This window comes from Danio rerio, chromosome 8, assembly GCF_052040795.2.
Source record: "Danio rerio strain M-AB ecotype USA chromosome 8, GRCz13ab, whole genome shotgun sequence".
In the NCBI taxonomy this organism is placed as follows: domain Eukaryota; kingdom Metazoa; phylum Chordata; class Actinopteri; order Cypriniformes; family Danionidae; genus Danio; species Danio rerio.
In genome coordinates, this window is record NC_141028.1 from 16,647,678 (window position 1) to 16,675,371 (window position 27,694).

The 27,694-nt window shown below is 35.5% G+C and overlaps 1 protein-coding gene across 4 annotated transcripts in view; it reads left to right on the forward strand.

The window, feature by feature from the left end:
- cacna1ea (calcium voltage-gated channel subunit alpha1 Ea) overlaps positions 1-27,694 on the forward strand; it is a 226,128-nt gene that overhangs the window by 158,193 nt on the left and 40,241 nt on the right. For 2 of the 4 annotated variants that reach the window (XR_015497602.1, XM_087264324.1), the window contains 15 exons: positions 6,218-6,333; positions 7,392-7,445; positions 9,111-9,200; positions 11,017-11,226; positions 11,323-11,435; positions 12,117-12,229; positions 12,369-12,500; positions 13,987-14,056; positions 14,492-14,609; positions 15,001-15,068; positions 15,153-15,244; positions 22,805-23,623; positions 25,500-25,765; positions 27,360-27,468; positions 27,562-27,691. Coding sequence is in view for 1 of the 4 variants with exons in the window: in XM_087264324.1 (XP_087120450.1) it covers positions 6,218-6,333; positions 7,392-7,445; positions 9,111-9,200; positions 11,017-11,226; positions 11,323-11,435; positions 12,117-12,229; positions 12,369-12,500; positions 13,987-14,056; positions 14,492-14,609; positions 15,001-15,068; positions 15,153-15,244; positions 22,805-23,623; positions 25,500-25,765; positions 27,360-27,468; positions 27,562-27,691 (2,500 nt within the window). In the remaining 3 variants the exon portion in view is untranslated. The remainder of the gene's footprint in view (positions 1-6,217; positions 6,334-7,391; positions 7,446-9,110; positions 9,201-11,016; positions 11,227-11,322; positions 11,436-12,116; positions 12,230-12,368; positions 12,501-13,986; positions 14,057-14,491; positions 14,610-15,000; positions 15,069-15,152; positions 15,245-22,804; positions 23,624-25,499; positions 25,766-27,359; positions 27,469-27,561; positions 27,692-27,694) is intronic. The other 2 variants (XR_015497603.1, XR_015497604.1) reach the window with 1 other exon arrangement.

The following is a 27,694-nucleotide window of genomic DNA, read 5'->3' on the forward strand; positions in this document are numbered from 1 at the left end:
GTTCTGCAGTCGTAATGTTCTGCAGTTTGGACTTAAAACAGAATGGCAGAGGCATTGTTGTTTGTTAATACAAGGAAGGCTGATTTGGAATCATTCCCATGTCTACTTTTAAGCGTTTTTGCATTTGTTATATAGAATTGTCTCTAAAGCAGTATTTTGGATATTATTCTGACTGTTTATGTTTATCATGTTTACAGTTGTTGAGAATTGGAGATTAACAGTTTAAATCACAAGGCCTGAGGCCTCATGTATCAACGCTGCATACGCACAAAAACTTTCCGTATGCCAGGTTTTACGCTCAAGTTTGGATTTACTAACGATGAAATGAACCTGAGAATGTGCGTTGTTCTACGCCAACTTCATGCCTGGCGTATGTGGATTTCTTGTGTGTGTTTGTTTTATTTCCATTGGCCACTCCTAGAGGCAATTGTGTTAAATTGCACACTAAGCATGTTTGAGCCGTGCAGTGGCAGCTGTATGGGACCATAGCTAGATCATTCGCATGTCTAGCAGAAATATAAGGTTTCTATACCATGCAGTTGACCAGCCAAACAATAAAGTGCAACTTGCAGCGATCGCCGATTTTCCCAATGTAATCGGAGTGATCGACTGCACGCACATTGCAATAAAGGGGTCATCTAAAGACGAATTTGCATCAGTATCGGACACATTTTCATTTAATAAATGTGCAAATAATAATGTGTGTACGCATTTTTTTGTATGATTTCAACGCAAGTCTTCGTACATGAGGCCCCTGGTGTGTCAGATTCAATAAAAATGAAGAAAATTTACTGAAGATAGTTTGCAGTTTTATGGCAGAAGGACTTCACACTTGCTTAGAGTTTACTGGCCGATCTACTTCCTCACAGTACAAAAAACCAACAACTATACTCTTACAGAAGACCAGAAATGGTGCCGACTAAAGCAGATCACATGATATCCTTGGTGTGGGGAGTTGTGAAACTTGATTCAATCATTTCTTCTTGTGTAATGTGGCATAGTTCACCATAACTGATACGATGTCTGAGATGCCTCACGACACCATCACAGAAAGTCTAGCATGTTTAATTTTTTCCCTGTTCTTCACAACGAGTGTCGTCATGTGGGTGACAATGAGAAATAGGAGCACATCATTACTCAGTTATATATCCGCGGGTGCTGGATTTAATTAAGGCTTCACTGTCATTGTTGTATCAAACACCTCTGTCATATATTTGCTGTTTTTTTTTATGTGTCGATATTTTGTCTTGAGCATCTGATTTTCCTTGGTGCTGATGTGCTTTTATTTTCTCTGTCTCACTCATTGCAAGTTCAGGTAAGGCAGGAAAATATAGCCTACAATTAGATTTAAAAGAAAATATCTTAATTTTAAAAAGTCAATCTCATAAGTAATGCCCTTAAATAGTGTAGCCTCAGTGTTTATTGAAACTGAAATAAGATTTTTTTTTAAATTTGAGAAAAAAATATTGTTATAGCAACACTTGTGACTGCTTTGGGAAATTATGTTCGTTATAGACGTCACAGGATGACTGATCGTGATGGAACGTGTTGTCTGGCACATTTTTTTACCCATGACGAGTTAAGATTTAATCAGGACAAAATCGCATAATCTGACATAGTGACTTTTGTAACTGCCAATAAAATTTGTGTGATCTTACTGGGGCTTAATGTTAAAGGCAAAAGCAAAGCAAAGTTTTGTTAAAGCAAAGATAGACAATTCCAAATAGGTACGTAAATTCAGGGTCATATCTTGGATCCAGATGGTGACAGAATTCTTCAGGCCAGGCAGTATACGGCTATTCAGAGCTGATCCCAGATCTGTTGAGCTGGCCCAAGGAAGCATTTACGTACAGAAAAGCAATCAGTTTTATTTTGAAGGCTGTCTCTTGTACTCTCAGCTGTCTAGTTCAAAACTGGTGCAATCAACATTTAGGCTGCTAGCTTCTTACTACACAAAGTCGCCTGCATAAAAGAAAATTACTTTAAACTGAATTAACAAATAAAAATAGCAAATAACAATTGGGAACATTGTTTCCCATCACATCAGCATTCAAGAGGTCTCCATAACCTACACTGTTAGACCTTACCAGGCTTTTTTACAGTAGAACACTGGCAACACTGTTGCCAGCTACTCACTGTAAAAGTTTGGTTACAGTAAGTAACTGGCAACAGTGTTGCCAGTTAATTACTGAAACTGAACCATTACAGTGAGTGGCTGGCAACAGTGTTGCCAGTTGTTTACTGTAACCGAACCATTGCAGTGAATAGCTGGCAACAGTGTTGCCAGTTAATCACTGTAATAGAGCAGTAGTGGTAACTAACTGGAAACTGTGTACAGTTAATTACTGTACTGTAGTGTTACAACTCACAGCATTATACTGCATACACAATAGTATGTCAAGGTGTTACTAAAATAAATTAGTATTCTTGCCTTTTATCAATTCTTTAAATTAATTAAGTTGTAAATTCTGACAAATTTATTTTACTGTTTTGGCAGCAAACAAATATAAAACAGAAATTGTAAACCAAAATTAAGAAATCAGCAGATATAAATATAATCTTACATATTACTGAGAGCCACAGGTCTGCACAGCAAGGCTGCAGTCAAACTAACGTTTAAGCATGCAAAATTCTGTCATATGGCTCTGCGAAAAGGAGTGGGATTAAACAAAATATTTAGAGATTGAAAAAGCAAGCAACTGGTCCATAATTTTTGTTCAGAGAGGTCATGGTTTGATCTTTGATTAGTCTCAAGCAATCACATGATGTGATTTCACAGTTCAGAGTTCTCCAAGCTTGAACTTTCCAATGCTGCAAACTGTAAAATTTGTCGCATGAGCATGCATTCCAGGTCTGCAGCATTCACATGCGTATGAATGGAAGTCTAAAGGGAGGAAAGTGCAGTGTGACCGGGACTTTAAGCTGTAACTCTAATTAAACGCACCTGATAAAACTAATTAAGGCTCGTTAGAAATCTACAGGTAATGTTAAAGAAGGGTGGGAACTAAACTCTGCTGCCCTGCAGTTCTCCAGTAACTTGGAGTTTGACCCCCATGGTATATAGCAGGGGTGCTTAATCCTGTTCCTGGAGATCTACGTTCCTGCAGATTTCAGTTGCTACCCATATCAAACACACCTGCCTGTAATTATCACGTGGTGTTCAGGTCCTAATTAATTGGTTTAGGTGTGTTTGATATGGATAGCAACTGAAATCTACAGGAAGGTAGATCTCCAGGAACAGGATTAAGCACCCCTGGTATATAGCATACTTTTAAAGCAACTGCTAACATTTATCACAATCACATATCCAATAAACACACACACGCACACACACACAAACTGCTGCAGTGAAATGTGTTACTCTCTCCTCAATGCTGACCATGCAAAAAAAAAAAACTGAACAGCAAAAAACAAAATAATTATTTTAAATTTTAAAGTTTTAAATAATTAAAAACTGTGTCAATTCTCAAAAACTTTAAAATAATTATAAAAAATAAAAATAAAGTTGGCAACACCGAAAAACCAAAGGATCCAATCTTTTATTGTTATAATTATCTCATGACAACAAACTTTTTTATTGTTTCAAATATAAATTCATAGATGGAAACACTGCTCTGAAAAATACTTAGCAATAAACTCACAACCTGGGACCGGACAGGGGAGCTTTTGTGTGTGGATGGCTTTGTGTATCATGTTTTTGTGATTCCCTGTGATGATGTGCACATGTTATCTTACTGAGATGATGGAATTTAATTTTGGCTTAGTTGCCAGAAAGGTACACACAACTGTTAGCATCTGTACATTATGGCAGTGTACAATATAAAATAAATACATATACTTAAACAAAAGTAATGTAAGAAGTGATACAAGGAGAGGCTAACTAGCTAACAATGTAGCTTTCAAGTACACAGTTCAAGATAACAACAATATAACTTAAAACACAGCCTTATTTTATAAACCCTCAAAAACATTTGAACACATTTTACTTACTCATTTAAGATTCTTATTTAAGCCTAAAACATATCAGACTCAACATCTGAATTGGTAGACAGAGAATAGAGCACACTCAGCAGTAAACAAATCAAACACCTGGCTCTCTTAAAGGGCCAGCATTTTCTGAAAACTCTTTCTAACACCTTTGGTGATGCCTAAATCATTTTTTTACAGTTATTTACTGCACAATCTACAGAGTAACAGTGCAGTTTTACTAATTAAACACACCTGATCAAACTAAATCTAAAGGTAGTGTGTTGAAGCAGGGCTGGAACTAAATTCTACTAGGCTGTGGCTTTCCAGGAGTTTGACAACCCTGGTACATAGCATATTTTCAAAGCAACTGCCTACATTTATCACAGTTATGCACATATCGTTTAATAAAAACAATAAAAATATACTATAATATAAACTTCATCCATAGAAAAAAAAATAAATAAATAATCTGATTCTCATGTCGTTCCAAATCTGTAGTAAAAAATAATAAAAAACACAACAAAGATCATGATTTATACATTTATTTAGGAAAGCCTTTATACTGTTAATGGCACTTTTACTTGCCAGTTTTCCAGACAAATTCATTGAGTCTCTGCAAAAATGTATGTGCGTGTTGTTTAAGATATATATATATTTTTTTAATAACACATTTTTACTAGTTATTTAGCAAAATACTAATATTCAGTTGAAAGTGCAATTTAAAATCTTAACTATAGGTCAAACTAGGCAATTAAATTAGATTAATTATAGAAAAAGTAAACAAAGTTATAAAAATTATTGTGACAATTTCTTTGCTCTGTGTGAATATTTTTGTGGCATTGGTTGACTCCTGATACTCAATGTTAAAAACATAAAAGGAACCAAAGAAAACACAGAGATAAAATAAATATAAAATAGCAACATAAAGCATGATAGTAGATGGGGCAGTAATGGTTGAACAGTAATTTACCATTTATTATCACAGTAAATATCTGTAATGGTACATAGAGTAAATTACTGTAATTTATTCTTTGCACTACAGAATTTCATACAAATCCTGCTCCTTTTACAGTAAAATACTGTTTCCTTTCATTACAGCTAAACGCTGGCTATTTTACTGTTATTTACTGCATAATCTACAGTAAGGGTTAACAGTGTATGACTAGACAGAATCAGCGGACATTTTTTGCAATATCTGCGGAGAAATTTGCAAAGAATCTGCAGATTTTTTGCGGATTGATTTCATGAGTATCATACCCAAAAACTTAATATATTAAATAAAAAAATACATTTTAAACTTTTATTTAATGTTTACAATGCAAATTCAAATAGATCCACTTATTTGGTAAACAAAGCAAGTCTCTCATATAATAGAGCTACTAAAAGACCGAAAATAAAAATTTACAAACATTTACACGAGTAAATACATAGACTTAATGATGGTCAAATCTGCGGAAATCTGTGGATTTCTGCGCGCGCAGATTCGGTGTTGGCCTACCTATGACCTGGCGATTTGACAGACAAAGATAGGGACAGAGACACTTCAACTGTCCATTCCTGAATTAGGTAATGTTTAACTTTATTCATTAGTCAAAATCATTTCAAAAACTAAACACTGATTCAAACAATCATATTAAAAAAGTAATGAGAAAAAGCATAAACGTTGATCCTTCCTGGAATAGATTTGGAGACAAAAATCCTGTCAATCACAGTATTTTTCTAACAACTAGTAGTTTGTTTTGTGCTCTATATACTGTACTGCATATACATTTCAATAATGCTTTTGTTGCTTTTTTTGGGAGTTGTCATTTCCATGAATCAATAAACTGTGTTTAAATGACAAGAACAAAAGGTGAACTGACAATTGAATGAAGCTGCAGTGTGTTTGTGGCCACTATATAAATGTTTTTGGGGTGTGAATGATGCACTTTACCCTTTAGAAGAAAACATCCAAGTAAAGTCAAGTTTTTATAAAAACCCACAGGAAACTAATGAAGGAACCAACAGTGAACTAGTCTTTTTTATCTCATACTGTATACATTTCGAGTTTGTGTAAAAATCTGCTCACTGTGGAAGTCACAAGTCAGTGTAAATTCAGCTTTATTAAATCCTGTGAATTTAGACGCAGAATTGCTCTCTCTGCCGTTAATTCCTTCACTCTGCAGGTGAAACACTTTGATAAATTAAGTGTGTCTCTTCCCTGCGGTTCATCTCTGTGTGGGTAATTGTATGTTGTTGTCTCCTGTAGGGAGTTTGCTAAAGAGCGAGAGCGGGTAGAGAACCGGAGAGCCTTCATGAAGCTTAGGAGACAGCAGCAGATTGAGAGGGAGCTGAACGGATATCGGGCCTGGATCGACCGTGCAGGTACTCCTACATACTGAGCTGGCAAATGCACCATGCAAAACAAATAAAGTAAATCAAGTCTGTCAAAACACTGAAGCACAGAATTGCTCAAACTGCAGGAGATGACGAGTGCTGTTCGAAAAAGGCACATAGCAAATTTCATAGCAAATCTTCTGAATAGCAACTCAAATGAAAACTTGGGAAATTATTTATATATATATAAATATATATATATATATATATATATATATATATATATATATATATATATATATATATATATATATATATATATATATATATATATATATATATTCTTTTTTTTCAACACATTTCTAAACATAATAGTTTTAATAACTAATTTCTAATAACTGATTTATTTTATCTTTGCCGTGATGACAGTAAATAATATTTTACTAGATATTTTAAAGACACTTTTATACAGCTTAAAGTGACATTTAAAGGCTTACTGTACCATAGAACACTAATACACTGTTTACTGCCATTTGGCTACACATACATTTGATCGATTTACAAAAAAACCAATTTGATAAAAATATGTTATCATAACTCACTGAAGGTGATTTCTCAGATAATTTTGTGGATCTGACATGAGTTGATGCTTTGTTTGTATTGACATTTTAATTTGCATTCAGCAATTACTCACAATAAATGCCCCACTGTAAAAAAGTTGAGTAAACTCAAATGTCCTGAAGTTTGTTGTCTTAAAATTGTAAGTTGAGTCAACTTTTAATTTTTAAGGTGCAGTCTGGCACCACAGAAAAACACTGCCTGTCATGTGACTTAACCAAAGCACATCATTGGCTAAACTAAAAAACTATTAGCTATTAGAACGTTTGTCTTAAAGAAACAGTGGCAGGGAAATTAACATAAATAGTATGATGCCATTAGGCAACATCATGCGGTAGAGGGTTAAGAATTTCTATAATGGTTAAGTTGCTTCTCTGTTTGAACTTTCCAAAATCCTTTTTTTAAATAATCAGTGATAAATAAAATATAAATGCCTGGTTTTTAATGAGTAGTATATGGATAAAACTGAAAACACTTTTATTTTGCAGAGGAGGTTATGCTTGCAGAGGAGAACAAGAATTCAGGACCTTCTGCTTTGGATGGTGAGATGTTTGACCTCTGTTTTCCCACGTAGATTGTGGGAGGCTGATTTTAATTATGTGTCGGGTCATGTGATTATTTTGAACACAATAGTATTGCATTCTTTCTCTGTCCCAGATTTCACCATTTATTCAATAGCCCGTTCTGGTGTACAAAGCTTGTTCTAGTCCATTGAAGAGACACAGGGATAATGTATTCGATAGATTTATGCCACAATAAACAAAAACGGCATGAACCTGCTCATGGCATGCATCTGTGCAGCGAAAACCCATCGCATGACATCCAAACCCTGTGCAAGGCGAAAGTTTTTCCCCAGAATCAAACTAGTTTTTATATATTTAAATATATTTATTTATTTTTTATTAAATGTTGATTGACAGCTTCCCAGAGGCTGTGTGAATGGAAAACAGCCAGTTACCATGGTGAACTCCTATTTCGATGCCCCTGCTGTTCTCTTGTAAGAGTGACATCATACCATTTAAGATGGTTGTCTTAAAAAAAGCTGTCTCCTGGACAACAACTTTTAGAGTCAGAAAAGATTGAGACCTATTTGGGCCATTGCATATAAGGTTTGACAGCTGTAGGTATCCAGGTTCCTTCATTAAAGGTGCAGTAGGTGATTGTGTTTGAAAACTTTTTTTGTTGTGCTATTTGAAAGTCTCTTCACATTCCAACAGTAATGATTAAAGTAAATGATCTAAATGTATTTATATGTTTTTTATATTCTGGTTGAGGCATAAGAAAAATGTGCATCTAATTAAAAATTGTCATGCTGATAATTTCCATAATACTGATAAGTAGCCCAAACTGTCTGTCAACAAATGTAGATTTGTACAACTGTGCACCTCTGTTCACGCAGATCCACCTGTGGTATTTTTTTTACCATGCTACTCTGAATAATCAGTCTGAAATAGCATGTAAGTGTGGCTTAGTATAAGGTGTAATTCCTGCATGCCACCGGCCAACCACTACGCATACAGTAGTTGCTTTAGGACAAAGCGTGTGAGAGAGTGACACCAGCTATCTTTGCATGCATGAAATATTACACATTATGACAAGTTTTTCTTGCTAATTAAATAATTGAAAACATGCTAGATAATACAGTTATTTTGTTCGGTATTGTAGTAGGTAAGCAATTTGGCAGATCACCCATTGCACCTTTAAGTAAGTTCAGAACATAAAATGTAAATGCATTAGATTTGTATTTACTTCATTGTTGCCTTGACAACAGAGAAATCTAACAAGCTTTATTTGCCATTCATTGCATACTTTATTGCAGGCTATTAGACTAATAGCTTTTATTAAATTGCGGACTTTCAATTTGGGCTGTCTGCCATGTTGTATTCTATGAAAGCTAGAGAACATAATGATGGCTTATGACATTTGATGGCTGTACATTTGTAATATTGTGTTCTAACCTGGCTTGATGCAGCAGGTTTACAGCAATATGAAGTTTCTGTATTAAAACTGAAATCTTTTTTTTTCAAGGTCAAAAATTTCAATAACTTTCAAATAAAATATAAATGTAAACAGCGATTTTAAAACATGACATGGTCCAAACTAACTTAAATGTGACAAAACTTTACATGCTTTTGTTTCATATAGCTATTAGTTTGTTAATTTGTTATATTATAGTATTTAAATAAATTATTGATATTTTTTCGCAGTGCTAAAAAGAGCTACCACCATAAAGAGAAGAGGAGTGGATGATGCTCGAAGAGCTCCAGAAGAGCAGTATGCTGACATCTCATCTCTAGGTGACTGGCTTTCTCCACCAACATACTTTTATATCCAATGATGACCTGACCTTCAAAATATACTACTAATTTATCTAGGCGAGCAACAATGTTCAAATTGAACCAAAAAAAAAAAAAATGTGATATATCCCTCACGGTGCATAGTGCCCACTCTCGTAGTGTACAGAGGTTGAAAAGCACCCAAAGAGTATTCAAACTATAGCTTTGCTGCTTTTCCAAAAGTTTCAAGGGTCAAAAACTCTCGTATTACATAAGCAAAAGCCATTCATTTTTAAACAAAAAAATAGTGTTACAACCTGTTTGATTTTGGTCCAGGGTAAGAGGAATAACATTTAAAGGTGTGGCAATTTTACCATGTAATGGTGCAAGCAAAAGACAAGGACGAAATAAATGCCAACAAAAGTGATTTAATGTACAAAAGTGAAAATCATAAAAATGCCCAAATATATATATTGAATCTTTTTGTCTCACGACTTCCGGTCACATTCACTTTCATTCATTTTTTGATGTTAAAAACTGCTCGTTACACTGCTTGATGCTGCAATTTGATATTTTCTTATTATATTATTCTACTTGGTCTGTGTAGTCATGCAAACATTTGTTTGTAGAACAAGTAGTTTGACCATTTTCTGCCGTTTATTATTCCTAGTCATTTCTCCCATAGGCGACTGAATCGGAAGTTCTAAGACAATCGCAAAAACAGGCGCACTTCCGCATTTTAGAATAAGGTCAATACTCAACTATAGATTAAATAAAAACAAAAGATGGCGTTTACCTCTTATACCTGGTGTCTTTAACAATAAATTTCCGACGTGTTTACAAAATGGATTTGCACGAAATATTCCCTATCCACCTTACTCTGAGAAAAGAGTGAACAGGTTGAGAGGTATAGCTCAGTATGACTGGAAAGAGCTGGGAAAAAAGTAACAAACAAATCAAACAAAATAAAAATGTACCAAAATCACAGAATTCTCAAGTGGGCAAAAGTGATCCAAAATAATTTTACCCAAACGAAAGTTAAGCAAAAACAACGAAAAATCAAAATCATGTCAGCAAAAACAAACAAAAACGAGATCAAAGGAAAAAAGTCCGGTCTCCTGACTAATCAGCTGATCGCAAAGGTGGACCTAACTGAAATAACACGTACAGGAAGGGAGAGAGAGAGAGAGAGAGATGTAGTGATGTAAAAATACAACCAATTTACAACTACGGCCGTAACAGTTGTGTAAATGCAAAAAAAAAAAAAAAGTTAATTGTGTTTGCATTAATGTTTGAATGAAATAAAGAGCTAGTTATGCTAGTATTATTCAAAATGCTTTTAAATGCACAAAAAATGTACATGTATGTGTATGTACATATAGATAGATCGTGCTTGTATTTGAAAACCCTTGGTGTATTTGAAGAGCTATAACCTTAAGTGAAGATTCCAAGAATAGGTAAAGCCTTTATGTCTGACTAGTCTGCTGTTGAGGTCAGAAGGGAATCTTGTGTACCTTAATATTTCTGGTGCCACACCACAAGCCCTGCTCCCATAGCAAACACAACAAAACCAAATATCGTAGCTCCAATACTGTAAACTAAAACAAACCTATATTTACCACATTTGTATGTCGCTGCTGTTGGATCTTAACTTTTTCATCAAATGACAAAAACAAATGAAACACCACCATTGTTACATAATAATATGTAATAGGCAGGTTTGAGAATGTTCTCATTTTCAGATTAAAATGAATGTACAGATAATATCATTGCCTAATTTTTTCAATAAGCATGAATTGTCTAGAGCTGTTTTTTTTATATTTGTTTTGTTCGTCAGGGATGCCACTGAACAGAGCCAGCATACGCAGTGCTAAAAGAGGACCCACATCCTATTTCCGACGGAAAGAGCGCCTGCTACGGATCTCCGTCCGCCGTATGGTGAAGACTCAGACGTTCTACTGGACTGTTCTGGGTCTGGTAGCCCTCAACACTCTCTGTGTAGCCATCGTACATCACAAACAGCCACAGTGGTTATCTAGTCTCCTCTGTAAGACCACAAATGAAATGTAACCTATGTATCTATGCCTATGCTGTCATATACTAATAAATGTAAAAACGTTAAAGTGGATTCTTTCTGTTGCAGACTATGCAGAGTTTTTGTTTCTGGGTTTGTTTCTTACCGAGATGTTTCTGAAGATGTATGGACTCGGACCCAGACTCTATTTTCACTCCTCCTTCAACTGCTTTGATTGTGGGGTAAGTGCATTTCTGTCATTCTTCTCATCAAATTAAAAACACAACAGCTTAGGTGTTGTTAAAGATCAAGATGACGTCTCTAAAAAACCGTAAACTTTTTTTTTTTGTATTAAGAAAGATAAAAGATATGCAAATAAATGAGAGCAGAGGAAACTGTAGATCTTATTTGATCTTTTATGAAGTTATGCCTCACCACTCGAGGCACTATGAACACATCTCTCATTTCTATGTAAATGTGAGGGCCCAGCTCTGAATATCAATATATAGCTTTATTCAATTAAAATTCAGTTTTAGTTCTGGACTCTGTCACATAATATATAATGATTCTCTGTTGGCTAATCTGTAATTTAATCAATTACTTGTACTGCGCTTGGGCCTTTCAGGAAATGCAGATCCTATTGCATCATTTCCACAGGTTTTCTGTTTAAATACGATGAAACTTGTTAGATTGTACATTATCTAACATTGAAATATTCTTACAAAGACAATGTTTGGTTTGAAGCACGATAAATAGTATTCATAAATGTGTATACCCATATTGTTTATTTGTTTATTCATTTGTGCGTTTGTTCATTCATTGGTTCGTTGGTTCAGTCATTCACAGTCACATTTCCTGTTGTTCATACATCATGCATTTGGATCATGTTTTCAATGCTGTGAAATTGCTTAATTCCTTTCTAGGTTATAGTAGGCAGCATCTTTGAGGTGTTCTGGGGCTTCTTCAGACCTGGCACATCCTTTGGGATCAGCGTTCTTCGTGCCTTGCGGTTGTTGAGAATTTTCAAGATAACCAAGTAAGTGCAGGCTTGCTTGGTATAACGGCCTCATGGGTTTGTTTGCCTCTTACAGAGCCAATAATCTGTTTATTGACTTCTGCTCGGTTCTGTATGTCCTCATGCTGAACTCAGAGATGCTGCATTTTGTCTTGTTAAGATACTGGGCGTCCCTGAGGAACCTGGTCGTGTCTCTGATGAACTCAATGAAGTCTATTATCAGTTTGCTCTTCCTGCTTTTTCTCTTTATTGTGGTCTTTGCACTTCTGGGCATGCAGCTCTTTGGTGGAAGGTAAGAGCTTATCAGTCTGAGTGCATACAATGCCTGTAGAAATAGATTTCAATTTGAATTTATGACTGAACATTGCTGTAGTTAGGGCTGCGCAATATGGCGATGTATATCATGTGGATAAAAAAGTTTATTGTTTTATGTTATGCTCAATAATTTATTTTGTGGTTTCATAAAATACATAGTTAACGGGAATACTTTTTCAAAATTTATATGAGCCCAATATTACACTATTATTGGGATGCATACAGTTACAGGAGTAACAGCATCGTGAGAAGTCTTGAATAAACAATGTTTAAATTTTGCATTTTATTTGGCAATATGTTTTTGTTATTATTATAAACATAAAAACAATATTTTATGAAACAATATGTGATTATTCTTTATTTCAAATTTAGACATTTTGAATCAAACATTTGCACTCAAGTTCTAAATAAAGTATGAAAGATGATCACATATGAGTTTAAAATGTTAAAAAGAAATATGCAATATATAAATGATTGATTCATTGAATTTACAAAATGGTATTATATTGTGATATACTCACCGACCACTTTATTAGGTACACCTGTACATCTGCTTGTCAATGCACATTTCTAATCAGCCAATCACATGGCAGCAACTCATTTAGGCATGTAGACATGATCAAGATGCGTTGCAGTTCAAACCACAGCACATTAGTACCAACTGAGCATCCTATCAATGCCACAGCCTACCTGAGTGTTGTTGCTGACCATGTCCGTCTCTTTATGACCACAGTGTACCCATCTTCTGATGGCTACTTCCAGCAGAATAACTCTCCATGTCATAAAGCACGAATCATCTCAGACTGGTTTCTTGAACATGACCATGAGTTCACTGTATTCAAATGGCCTCCACAGTCCCCAGAGCTGAATCCAATAGGGCACCTTTGGGATGTGGTGGAACGGGAGATTCACATCATGCATGTGCATCTGACAAATCTGTTGCAACTGTGTGATGCTGTCATGTCAAAATGGACCAAAAAATCTCTCAGGAATATTTCCAGTACTTTGTTGAATCTACGCCACAAAGGTTTAAGGCAGTTCTGAAGGCAAAGGGGGGTCCAACTCAGTACTAGTAAGGTGTACCTAATAAAGTGGCCGGTTAGTGGATATTGTTATGATTTTAGATGACTGTATTGTGATATGAGATTTTTGCTATATCGCCCAGGCCTACCTGTAGATAAGAATTGTCCTTTGTGTCATATCACTAACAATGTAAAATCCTTAACTTTTTCTTCAACAAGAAATTAAATAGTCGAAACATGGCATCAGATGTCATGCTAAAAGTTATGGTTGAGGTGGAACTATAAATTCGTGTGACAGGTGTAGCGAGACAATAGAACATAGATTAGGTTCTCTAGTAGGTGAAAAGCAAGTAATATATTATTCAGTAACCTTGTCAGACACATGTTGAATAAAAGGGCCTGCACACAGATGTCACATTTTCTTTTTTTTTCTGTCCACAGGTTCATTTTTGATGAGTACACTCCCACCAATTTTGACACTTTCCCAGCAGCCATCATGACAGTGTTTCAAGTAAGATTCCACTCAGTAATATGAGTATGCATGACTCCAGATGTTTCTTAGTGAAAAACTGCTTAGAAGGATGGCTAATTATTTAGACCAAGATGTAATTGTACTGATAGAGAGGAAACAAGGACAAAAACATGCTTAGACACTAAACATACAGTAAATGATTTCCTACTTTTCTTAATGATTAATTGAATAAATAGAATATATTAAGTTAAAAGCACAGAGCACTTCAGAAAAAAAAAATCTGTAGATTTTCTTTCTGGGTCAATTTTGAAGGAGCATAGTACAATAGAGCATAGAAATATACTGGCTCTCCTTTTAGTAGCTTTGGGATTATGAAATTTGACTAAATATATTATAAACTAACACAAAAGAGGGAAAAATTCTGAATTGCCTCCCTGTGCTCTTCATGTGAGCCTGGAATAACTGTCGTTCTAGATTCTGACTGGTGAGGACTGGAATGAAGTCATGTACAATGGCATCCGGTCTCAAGGTGGCGTGAAATCTGGGATGTGGTCGTCTGTCTACTTCATTGTTCTCACTCTGTTTGGAAATTGTATCTTTGGTTCATGTTTTGCCTATCATTCACCAGTAATACCTAGTATGTTTAAACTTTTTTGGAATGCAGAATATACAGTACACTATTAAATTCACTCACAAAAATGCTAGATTGTTTCATCCCAATCGTGATTAACTCAACAGTTTAAGTATTTGAATTAAGTATTTAAATTTATGAAGTATGAATTTACTCATTGTCCTGTGCACAAATGTTAACAGTTTTGAATATTACCATGTGCTTTCTTGTTAGTTTTTTACTTAATTGAACATTTGGACAGTTTCAGAGTTGTTCTACATTTACTTGCTGGTGCTAAGACTTGAATATGCTTTAAACTGAAGGGTTTGATGGTTAATGCCGCATAGCTCAAAATCCTTGACAAAATGGTCAGATACGCTGCTTAACGTCTTCTTGGCTATCGCTGTCGACAATTTGGCCAATGCTCAGGAGCTCACAAAGGTATCTCCAGCATGGTTCTTTTAGCTTTATATGCTGAAGGATTTGTAAAGCGTTGAATAATGATAACGCCTTGCTGTTCCAAAGGACGAAGAGGAGGAGGAAGAGGCGTTTAATCAGAAACATGCCCTGCAGAAAGCCAAGGAGGTTGGGCCCATGTCCTCTTTCATGTCCTCAGAGTAAGTGAACCAAGTACAACCTTGCCTGCTGCATTCGCCCTCTCACAGAGATGCTAACATACCAACTAACACTACTAACACCAGTCTTGTGTCTGGGATGTTTTTAGTCTGGTTTCAGGGATATCTAGATTGGCACGTCTGCTGAAGTATACCTGTAGGACCTCCCAACTTCAATAACTGCCCAAATTGACTTATTATAGATTCACAAGCTAGTTTAGGTCTGCAGGGGCTTTGTTACATTGTTGCTGGAGCATATAAACATTAAAAGTCTTTACTTCTAATAGGGGATGAGCGACTTTACATTATTGGAAGTTGTCTTTTATGTTATTAAAATCGAGCCTATGCCAACTATTCGCTGGTGACGTCATTGATAAAACATAAGATGAAAATATTTCACAAAAAGCCACAATTTATTTGCACAACAAATATATTTACATGCTAATGGTTCATAACAGGTTCAACAGCTCATAATATATTGCAAAAAATGGCAAAACAAATGCACTGTAAACACTTTCATTTCATCAATAACGTAACATTAGCACAGTCTATTTTTAATTCTAAATGAATGCAGACAACACATTGAGTATGTTTACATGGACACTAATACTCAGATTTTAATACGAATAAGACAGTACTTTGATTAATAGTCGACAACAATTTTTGATTAAATTAATCTGAATAAGGTCATAATCAAACTACTGTAAACAGTACTCGGATTAAGACATGTGGAGTATGCCGATGTGTGTCGCATAATTTAAGTGCAGTACAGACATGTTAACATCTTAATCAAACTATCACCTTAGCTGCACCTACTGAGTCAATAAAGGACCACTGACCACACTGTTTTTTTTAACCAAACATCCTGTGGTATCAAATTCCAATAAAGCAACACTATTCCAGCAGTCCATACTCGCATCCAATATCTGGTTTGTCACGGTGGCCATGCATGAAATGTTTCTGAAAGAAAGTGAAAGTGCCAAACTGCAGTTAATGTCAACAAATTAAAAATTAAATACCCGAAATTACAAGAAACTCCAAAGTAAATGTTGGTTAGTGTGGTGACTCAATGACATTAATTGAATTAAATGTAAAACGGGATCCAGAAAGGAACATCTAAAAAGTAACTCATGTATGATTCCTAATGTCCAATGATAACTCCACGTTCTTCTGAGAATGTAACAATAACAGATATTTTAGTGCAAAGTAATGCATACACCGTCAGTACATAGAACACAGATTTATGGCATGACAAAGTTATTTAATAACATAGTGCATGATTGACAAACAATATAAGCCTTACACGGCAAAGTTCTGCTCAAATGCATGATAGTGTGTGCTAGAGAGCTGCTTAAAATCTTGCTCAAGTAAGGTCTTTTTGGTTACTGGCTCATCTTGGCTATCAGACATCTCCTTACTGCACATCTTCAAAGCGTTCACCTGAGATTATATGTAGACACATTCATCCATATATAGACACGTTATATGAAGCTCGTGTGTGCTTCACGGTTTCTGTGAGTTAATTCACAAAACATGTCAGCATCTATACTTCGCAGAGCACAACAGCCATGCATCTGCTTTACGGGATTTGCATAGAGCAATACAACCTGTTTGATTATCTAAAGTTCACTCAAAGTTCATATAAATCATTGACATTGACATGAGAAAAATAACATTTAAATTAATTTTGATAATTCAAGTGCAGTTTCATTCATTGAACCACTTTCGTGTGTAAAACTTTCATGTAGTTCAGGTCAAAAAACGTGATCTGCGCTGCGCAACTAGTCGACGCCAATCAAAAAGCATTACGGAAGAGCTTCATAGACAGTCGACTAGTCTGTGCAGCCCTCAACTTCTAGAGAAATTTCTTTCTCCCAAAATCCTACAAATTAAATGTTATAAAGTTTTTGAACATAATGATGTGGAAAAGGTTTGACCCACTGTAGACTGAGCTGGGTCAAATTCATTCAATGATAAGCCAAAAAAAGTTGTTGAGTGTGAAGAGTTTAGAAAAATGAATGAAAACTTTAAAAGCTTTGATTATCAGTTAGTTTGCATGAGGCAGTTATTTGAGATCAGTTGTTGAATTTTGTACACAATGATCATTCGATTTATTGCGTACGGATTATTGGCACTTTTTATTCTCAAAGCACAATAATTTGCTTCAAAATCAGCATCGAGTTGTCATAGCAACCGGTAAGCGTCCCAGTCTTTGCAGGGATGAGTGTATTATGTTGTCATAGAGACGACTATGTTCCCATTAAAAGAAAATTACAGAGTTTTAAATGCCTTTACACTGGTCAGCCTAGATATTTCAGTAACAGAACAGCCATCCAGCGAGCCTTAATAGCCAAACATATCGAGAATCAGATGGCTAAAAAGACAAATGAAAGTTTATATAACATGCACAGATGCATCTTTCTGTGATTTTGGGAACTTTCTGTACCACTGCATGGATGTGATGTCAGACTCTTGGAGTTGAGCATGTGCAAGTTGGGATGACTGGTCATAGTGTGTCCTCAAAATTACAGTCCAATCACATTTACATCTCTTGATTGATCATAGACAAAATATTTTTTTCTTCTTTTTTTTCATTAATAGCATAATTGATTTGAATCTAGTTGTTTTGAATGCTGATTTTAGTGCAGCTGTGTATTAGGAAAGTTCATGTAACATTAATTCACCTTTTATCAGATGTTGCTTCATCCTAGAGGTGATAAATATGGTTCTTTCTGAACCCAGTAATGCTGCACTTTGTGTCTAGAAAGGGGTAAAGTCAGAATAAATTTTTCAGTCAAGAAATGTAAAACCACGGTCCAAATCTAACTTTCTGCCACACTTTCGTATGGCAAGTATGGGAAAAATGAACATCCATTAAAGCACAAGCGTCAAACTCAGTTCCAAAAGGGCCGCAGCTCTGCACAGTTTAGTTCCAACCTTAATTAAACACACCTGATCAAACTAATTGAGTCCTTCAGGCTTGTTTGAAACCTACAGGTAAGTGTCTTGCAGCAGGGTTGGAACTAAACTTTGCAGGGCTTCGGCCCTCCAGGAATTGAGTTTGACACCCCTGCATTGAAGCAAAAGCATATATTTAACCAGTTGTTTTATTTAGCTCTTCACTAATGCCGAGTTCAGACTGCATGATTTTAGGCCTGATTTTGACTCGCCGACAGGTTTTGAGAAATCGGTTCTCATTCACTTGAGTAACAATCACACAGTATGAACTATCAAAGATAAGATCTGAAAGAATCACAGATTCTTAGCATTTGGCATGCTAATTTAGCATTTGGCATGCTAAATATCTGGAGCTGATTTAAAATCATGCTGTGTGAAATGTGTTCTTATTGAAATAACATTGGCGATCACCAACTAGTATGGGTATCTGCAGGCAAGCGAGGGGTTGGAGGAGACGTTATTAGCGCTCATTTTCAATCTATTTAGGGTCCAAGAAAATGGAAATTTGGCTGGAGCACCCGTGTCTGTTCAACATGTCATCTGAGAAATACCACAACCAGGTAGAAGATAAAAGTTTGAGAGAAATTGCTAATTCCCTTCAAAACCTAGGTGAGACAAATAAATAAATTTTCTACCCCAATAAAGGCTTCTTTCGCATGATGTAGTTAATAACAAAATATATACTACATGACCTTGTGTTGTTTCCATATCATTTCTCACATGCGTTTGGCTGTGAAATGTAGTTTGCGGACTGAGACAAAGTTGTCTGCGATTCTCCTATCGTAATGTCATGCAGTGTGAAACCTCCTTTCACCGATCCACCCTGCAGTGTAAACACAGCACCGATGGACACTACCGCAGATAGTCCTGCAGTGTGAAAACATCTGTGACATAACTACTTGGAAAATTGTGCAGTCTGAACTCTGCATTAGCTTCTTGTTAGTGGCAGATAGCACAAATAGTGTCTACCCAACAGACACAGGATGTCAACATGACGTCATATTGACGTTGTACCCCAATGTACCCCAACATCGTGGGGTCATTGGATTTTGTTTAGAAATGAAAATCGCGTTGACGTCAGAATTCAACGTCAGGCCAACATCATTGTTTAATGAGCCTAGGTTGCAGAAATATTTAGTACTGTAGTTCATATAATTAATAATGTATGATTTGAAGATTTTGAATTGACTTGCAGCCTAATACACGATCTCTTACTGGCCATACAGTCTTTGAATGAGTCAACAAATCCAGTTTACATTTGGTGATTGGCAAGTGTTATATTTGTAGATTGGCAGGTGTTATATTTGGACCCTGTGTAAACATTTGTTGTAATATATAAATATAATCATTTTTAACTGTTAGGGGCATGCTCACAAATTGCAACAACTATTAACCAGTGTCTGTGATGAGTGTCACTATATAGAAAAGAGGCTTTATTTTCATGTGTTGAGCAATGAGAGTTCTATAAAGTACAGTACATCTTTGCTGGACAAATTTGTTAAATCAAACAAACAAAATAAACAACATCCCATATGAGGCAATGGAGGCCGTGCCTTTGTTAGAACAAATTGGTATGATGTGAATACCACAGGGTCTCTTCTCTACTGCATTTTGGGAAATAATGTGAGAGCTGGTTGTTAATGAACTCAGACTGGAAATTGTGGCCTGTGGCATTTGGGTTTTGCATGTTTACTTCAAAGTTAAACAAAAGCTGTTGGAGCATGTCTGAAATTGCTTGACGAGAACTGGGAAATGAGTGCATGTCTTCGGTTAGCATGACAACTATGGATGTCATCCCTGGGAAATGCATATATCTATGACTGTAGTTAACTACTGTACTCAAAAATGATTCAGGGTGCTCTCTCTTTCTGATATTGTGTGCTTATGCATATGGATCCCATTTATATGTGTCTTATATCTGTGCCATGTTTCTTACTGTCTCAGCATTTCAAAATGTTTCAGAATACTGTATTTGTTGCTTCTAATATATCTACCATCATGTTGTCACGTTACGCTTTGCTGCCCTGCTACGCAGCCCAAAACCTGTGAAATCTGAATTTGTAAGACTTTGATTTCAGTTTAACGCAAATAAAAAGGTTAAAAATCTTGTTTAATTGGCTTCCATAGAGCACTGAAATACTATTGAAAAATATATATTTGTCTGGAGTATTTGGGCTGCGATGCTTGGCTTGTTTTGTCCTTGTTCTGGAAAGCACTAATGTCTTGTTTTCAACCAATCGCTCATTGATTACACGGACCTCACAAGAGTACAAGTGCCAGTAAGTAATAGCCTGTTTATTTCAATTTTAATATTCAGCACCGCCTACTTTATCTATTTGGGTGAAGCTTTCTGTTCTGCCATCTTTATCGAATGTCTGATTTCACATTTTCAAGTCTGATCTTTGGTTGGAATTTAGTTTTTCAATTTCTTGCAATGATATTTTTGCACTCTTATTCCTATCTCCATTCTGAATGAACTCTATTTCCAGTTTCACTGTTTTTACTTTTGTTTGTTTTGTTTTTTCACTTTGATATTGCAACTCTATCCTGTTGTTTACCATATCTGCTGTCCTTACTAGCTGGACCATGAATTCCAGTCACACAAAGTCACGAAAACAGAATTTATGGAGCCTTTCTACCGTGTATTGAAAAGTACTTATTAACAGCTATCTGTTCAATATTTTGCACACAGATGCTTAAAGGTATAATTCACCCAAAGATGAAAATTAAAGTGTTTTTTTTTCCTGTTGAACACAAAATAAATATTTTGAAAAATGTTAGAAACCTATAACCATTGACTTCCATAGTAGAAAAAACAAATACTGTGGAAGTCAATGGGACAGAAAATAGAAACTCAAACAGGTTTGTGACAAGTGAAGGGAGTCAAATGATGTCAGAATTTTCGTTTTTGGGTGAACTATCCCTTTAAGTTTACATATTGAGCTACCCTGCTGAATAGACCAGTGCATCAGCACACTGTTCCTTATACATTTCCTAAATAGCCAGTATGATTAACTGGTCTAAGCCAGTGGCTCTTATGTGGTCATTTGCAGGTTTGTTTATGTGAATGCTAAATGTGAACTTGCTATATTTAGTATATTAAGAGCATTATAAAAATAAATCAATATATATTGGCTTTTAATAGAACAACTGCTGTTGTGATTAATTGGATCAAAATCTGCTATATTTATCTGACAATACACATTCATCTGATAGGTGTGCTTTGTGCAATAGGTTGTTGGCTGCTAAGAGCAAGAGACCATCAGCATTCCTACGCTTATTGTATATATATGACATTTCTGCAAAAAGTTGCTATAATACATCTATACATTTTTTTTTCCATTGCAGATGTATGATTAAAAATACTTTGATTCAAAACGATATTCCATTGCTTATTGCATGTTTTAAAGATTCATGGCTAAAATGTGAGATATATTTCTAAGCCAAACTTTTAAAAAATAATATAATTATCAACTAAAACATCCTGTTTATTTTGTATGTTGTTCAATCTAAAGAGCTCATGCTGATTTAAAAGAGTTTGCAACCCTGGTCAATAAAGTATTTGTTTACATATTGATTTTTTTTTTTTTAATATATCTTTATACATCATCTGAAAGTTGGATACATAAAAACACATGCAAACACATTGCATTTACCTACCGAGCCAGAGCATTCTTACGTCATCGATGATGCGACTGTTTAGTTTACTAACAGAAGAGAAGGATCAGGGTGTGGCCAAGTCAGAGCACTCACTCTGTTCCCCCCAGCTCTGCGTTGGTTAGGGAAATTCCAAATTGAACTGAAGCAAACCATTACAATTGGTACAAATTTTTTTTGCGGAACACATCCACCACTTTTGATGCTCATAAATGTTTAAAAAGTCCTTGTGCTACAAGTATTAAGAGATTTGCTAAAGGTGCAGCTGAGATGCAGCCAGGGGGTTGTATCTTTAATAAACTATAACAGTTCATGTTCATTGAAAAGTAAGAATAATTAATAGATCCATGTGAAAGTCTTTTAATAGTGACGTTGCATCTTCAGTTTCGACCTCAGGCGTGCTTTGCACTCATACTACATGCGTACTGTGCCAAAGCCCAACCAAACCGCACTGACACACCTCTTCCAACCGGGCCAGGGCCGGCCAACTGATCGATGCCTGGGCCCAATTCGGGGCACTCACACCTGTCAAACGAACATGGAAACACGTCCAGGCATGGTTTGGGTAGGCTAGTGTGAGTAGGCCCTCAGTATATTTTTGGCTATTCCAACAAATATACGTACCTGTCCAACATGAGGCTGGTTTAGGGAAACATTTTTGTTTAATTGAGATTTAGAAAACTAGAAATTAGTAAAATAACTAACAAATAAACTAATTATCTTAAGAAATTGTTTGCTCATTTGTTTCTATGCTAAACATTTTATGTGTCATATATTGCCAAGGCATTAAATAGACCTGGTGCAAAACCAGTTAAGAACCACTGGATTAGGCTAGTCTTTTCAGAAGGGTACAAAAAAGTTATACAGCTAATGACTGATGACATAATGTGGTTTCTGAAATATTTCTTTGTTCCAGTCTTGTTAAGTGTCCTCTCTCTCTTTTCTCAGGAGGAGGAGGAGGCCCTACCTGTACAGGAAGCGTGCAATTCATCGGAGCCGTGCAGCCTACTCCTTCGAGGATGCAGAGAGTCTGGCTGACGCTCGTCCATTCAATGCCTCTAACTCTTTCATGTCCAGGAGAGAGAGGAGGAGGAGGTTGACCATGTCAGTGTGGGAGCAGAGGACCAGCCAGCTGCGGCGGCACAGGCAGATGTCCAGCCGCGAGATCCTTTTCAGCAGCCCCAGTGAAGAACAGGACGGACCACCAGGCTGCCCTCTCCACCGGAAACCTGGACTATCTCCATCTGGCAGCAAGCGCAGAGCCACTGAGACCACTTCAACCACAACCATGCCAGAGGGTACCTTAGAGCCACCCATGCCTATGGACATGCCGGTGGATGAGCAAGCTCTGCCCATTTCTATTCCTGAACCCCCTTTAGCCATTCCAATTCCAGAGCCACCAATGCCCGTGGACGCATGCCTCCCTGAACCCCCAGTTACACTGAATCTGCCCTTAACAGAGCCATCTGAATCAAAGACTTCACCCGAGGGTGCTCTGGACATCAACAACCATTGCCCTAGACTAAATGGGAACAGGCGGCAGCGGGCAGTCCGTAAGCACAGGCCTCCTGCTATGGGGGACATGCTGACCCCTGATATGGGGCCCAGGCCCCGACGGCCACGCCACCGCGAGCTTCACACAGACCCCAGGGGAAAAGAGACTCTGCAAGGTGATGGTGTTGACGGTAAAGAACAAAAGCCAGGAAGTGAGGGTGATGAAAAGAGTGATGGAGAAATCAGTCCAGATGGCAGAGGGCTTGAACAGAGGTGAACATTAATATTTTTAATTTATACGCAGTTATTGTTTTTAGTTGTATAAAGGATGTTTCCTACCAATCAGAATCATTAAATTAGCTATTTATTTGGATGGTGATTGTTAAAGTAATCAAAAGACATTTATATTATGTAAGTTTTTTATCTTTTTTTGTTCATGTGGTTTTGAAAACAATATACATCACGCTTTCCAGAAGAACATTAAGCTAAATCATTTTCAGTTTTAGTAACAGTAGAAAGTGGGAAATCAGCATTTTAAAATAATTTTCGAAGGGTTACTTCACGTGACACTGAACAAACTTTACTTTTGTCATCTTGGTTATAATGAGCATTTTAAAATGCATTACAATAGAAATATTTGGTCTTATACTGTATCTTACAGCTCAAAAATATTTGAATGCTGGTTGATTTTATGTTTGATTTAGCAGCTAATTCAGATTCTAGAATCAAGTTGTCATAATCCCAGACACATTTTGATATGTAAAAGGGAAAATATGCAGTCAGAAAAGAAAGATTAAACTATTTTTAAATATTATGAAGAATTAAAATGGGTTGGGCAGTTTCTTGGTTTTAGGCTTAACCTTGTATTAACCTTACTGCAATAACAAACTGTTGTCTGCAAATTGCGATAAAAAACTGGTTTAGAATCATTGTTTAAGATGGATGTGTGTAAGTTATGTTGTACAACAATCATGTTAACCATGAAATCATTTTTTTAAGTTATTTTAATTCATTTTTGATGTCAATATTATTAGTTTAAGCCACCTATTATTAGCCTCCTTAGGATTTTTTTGTTGATTAGCTACAGAACAAACCAAGTCGTCCAGTGACTTATCTATTTACCTAAATTAACCTAGTACCTTAAGCTTAATATCTTGTAAAACATCATTATGGTAAAAACAAAAGGAATTAATTATTAGAAATTAGCTATTAAAACTATAACTGTATGTTTAGAAATGTGTTGTAAAAAATATATAGTATATAATATTTGTCCATATATGACTTTTGTGAGAAATGCTGATAAAAATATGAAAATAAAACAAATATAGATCTTCTGTATTTACTATTGATAGTTTTTACCTTTTTTATTCAAATGGTTTTAAAAAATGTATACAACACACTTTCCAGAAGAACAATAAGCTAAATAACTGTAAAAGTTTTGGTAACAGTACAAAGTGGGAATTTAGCTCGTTAGAATCATTTTTGAAGGGTTACTTCACGTGTCACTGGGGAAACATCACCTTTGTAAAGTAGAAATATTTTGTCGTATCTTACAGACCAAAATATTATTTTATATTTAATTTACTAATTCAAAATTCCTGGTTTAGGTTGTCAAAATCCTAGACACATTTTGATGTTTAAAAGGAAAAATATGCAGTCAGAAAAGAAAGATGAAACTATTTTTAAATATTATGAAGGATTGAAATGAGTTGGGCAGTTTCTTGGCTTTAACCTTACCTTTGTATTAATCTTACTGCAATAACAATTGTTTTGGAGAATATGACAAAATTGTTGTTTGCAAATTGCGATAAACACTGGTTTATAATCAGTGTTTTAGATGGATATGTGTAATTTATGTTGTACAACAATCATGTTAGCCACAAACCTTATTTAACTCATAAATCTAAAAGACAACTAATAAATCATAAAGCTGCTGTTCTAAAAAGCCATTATAACTTTCTGAGGAAGCTAGCGAATAGGTCTTCAAGGTTAACAAAAAAATTGACATTATGACAGAACAGCTGTTACAACATGGTGACAGCTTGTATTAATTTAATATAGACCTTACTATTTTTATCAACAAGTGCACAAATATTGCTTTTTGAGAGTTTGGGAATGAGCTCCACTATTAACTTTTCACCTTCCACAGGCAGAACAAACCAGACAACACAGAATCATCCACAGAGTCCAAACCAGCAAATTCCCCCCGCAAAATCCCACCTCTTGACTCTGAACCTGCTACTCTACAGCTCACTGACAACACACTGCAGCAGTCTTCACAGGGAACTACATGTGCCGGTGAGACCGATAACAATAACCACGGGTCCTTGAATCAGGATAAGTCCTCCCTCAACACCAGCATCGTGATAGAGGTCACCAACACTCAGCCATCCATGGAGCTGACCTCCATTACGGGTTTGAGCATCCCTACACCTCCCATAGCCCTGCTGATAAGACCAGCTGAGAATAAAGGCTGCTGGTCACTGCTGGATTGGTTCTGGTCTAACTAGAGGAAACCAGCAGAGTTAAGCTGTTGACCAGCAAATGCATGGTGTTTCTGGAGAAGCTGGTCGGCAAAGGCTGCTTTGCTGGTTAAGAAGGTCCTAGTAGAAACACCACCATCCCAAAGCATGACCAGTAATGCAGGTCTTTTCAGCAGGGAAAGTACATAAATATATAAGCATATGATATTAAGTTACTAATGGACATTAGAAATTGACTCAGCTTAAAAAAATATGCACAAATTGTGTCCCCATAACACATGAAATAATTTGCATAGATACTGTATGTTTGGTCTGCAATCTACTCAGATAATGTTTATAAACTTCATAATTGGCTTCATAAAGATTCAAAGAAAATAAAAAATATTCATAACAATTTATTTGCACTGTTGCTTTGTTATAGATTTAATATCTATATAATTTTACTAAAATATTTTGTAATAATCCATGAAAGGTTTTTTTTTATTAAATTATATCTACATTTAAAGGCAAAATAATTTCCCCTATTGCATATTTTATAATCTTTTTAAATATTTTCCAAGTGATGTTTAACAGTGCAAGAAAAATGTATTTAGTATTTATATTTTGTCTTTTAGTTCGACGGGAATGAAAGCAGTTTTTAAGTTATTTTAATACATATTATTACATAGTTATTTTAATATTTTATTGTCAACATAATTTGTTTAAACCACCTATTATTAGCTGTCTAATTATAAACTAAAATAAAAATAGTGCTACATATAAGATTATTGCAATTAACAAAAGCACGAAATAAATTAATTAAACTAAAATGAAAAATAAAACCTGTAAAGAAAAAAATCTCAAGCAAACTTTTTTCAGTTAAATCAAGTTGAAGTACTAAAACTAAAATAAAAACCCATAAACACAACAAAAATTAACCTTTAAAATGAAATAAAAAATGGAAACAGAAATTAAAGTGGTAAAAGCGAATAATAAAAAAGTAAAAACATAATAAGTAATAGTCAACATAAATAAGAGTAAAATAAAATGCAAATTCAACTTTGATACGATGCCTTGAAAAATATTGATTTTTGATACACTTTTTAATGGGGAACAATTAAAAGTATGCAAAAAAAAAAAAAAAGTCATCCAGTGACTAATTAACCTAAATAACCTAGGACCTTAAGTTTAATATAAGAATCTTGTAAAATAACTAGTAAAACATTATTTACTGTCATCATAGTAAAGACAAAAGTAATTAGTATTAATAGTATAACTATTATTACTAGAAATGTGTTGGAAAAAGTACATAGTAATATTTGTCTCTATATGACTTTTGTGAGAAATGCTAATAAAAATATAAAATAAATAAATATAGCTCTTCTATATTTACTGTTGATAGATATTTAATATTACACTGTAATAATTACATTATACATACACATATACATTGTCTATATTTACTACATTATTGCTGACTCCCAGCTGTCTCATGACTAAGCTTAAGTAAACATAAATAGTTTCTAAAATGTACCTGAATTTTCCAGGTAATAGTAAAGATGTGGAGGCCTCAAAGCCAGAGAAAGAAGAAGAAACCCCAGATGCACCCAAAGGGCCTCCACCTGTCAGCATGTTCATCTTCAAACCCAACAACCCGTAAGGCTGGATGTTTGTGGAGCCACAGCTGTATTCTATATTTTATGAATATGATCCCATTTCATCTCTCTTATTCTCTGTTCTCTCCTACAGGGTCCGCAGGGCCTGCCACTACGTTGTCAACCTTCGTTATTTTGAGATGTCAATCCTTCTTGTGATCGCCGCCAGCAGTATCGCATTGGCTGCCGAAGACCCCGTCAACACTAATTCGGACAGGAACAAAGTA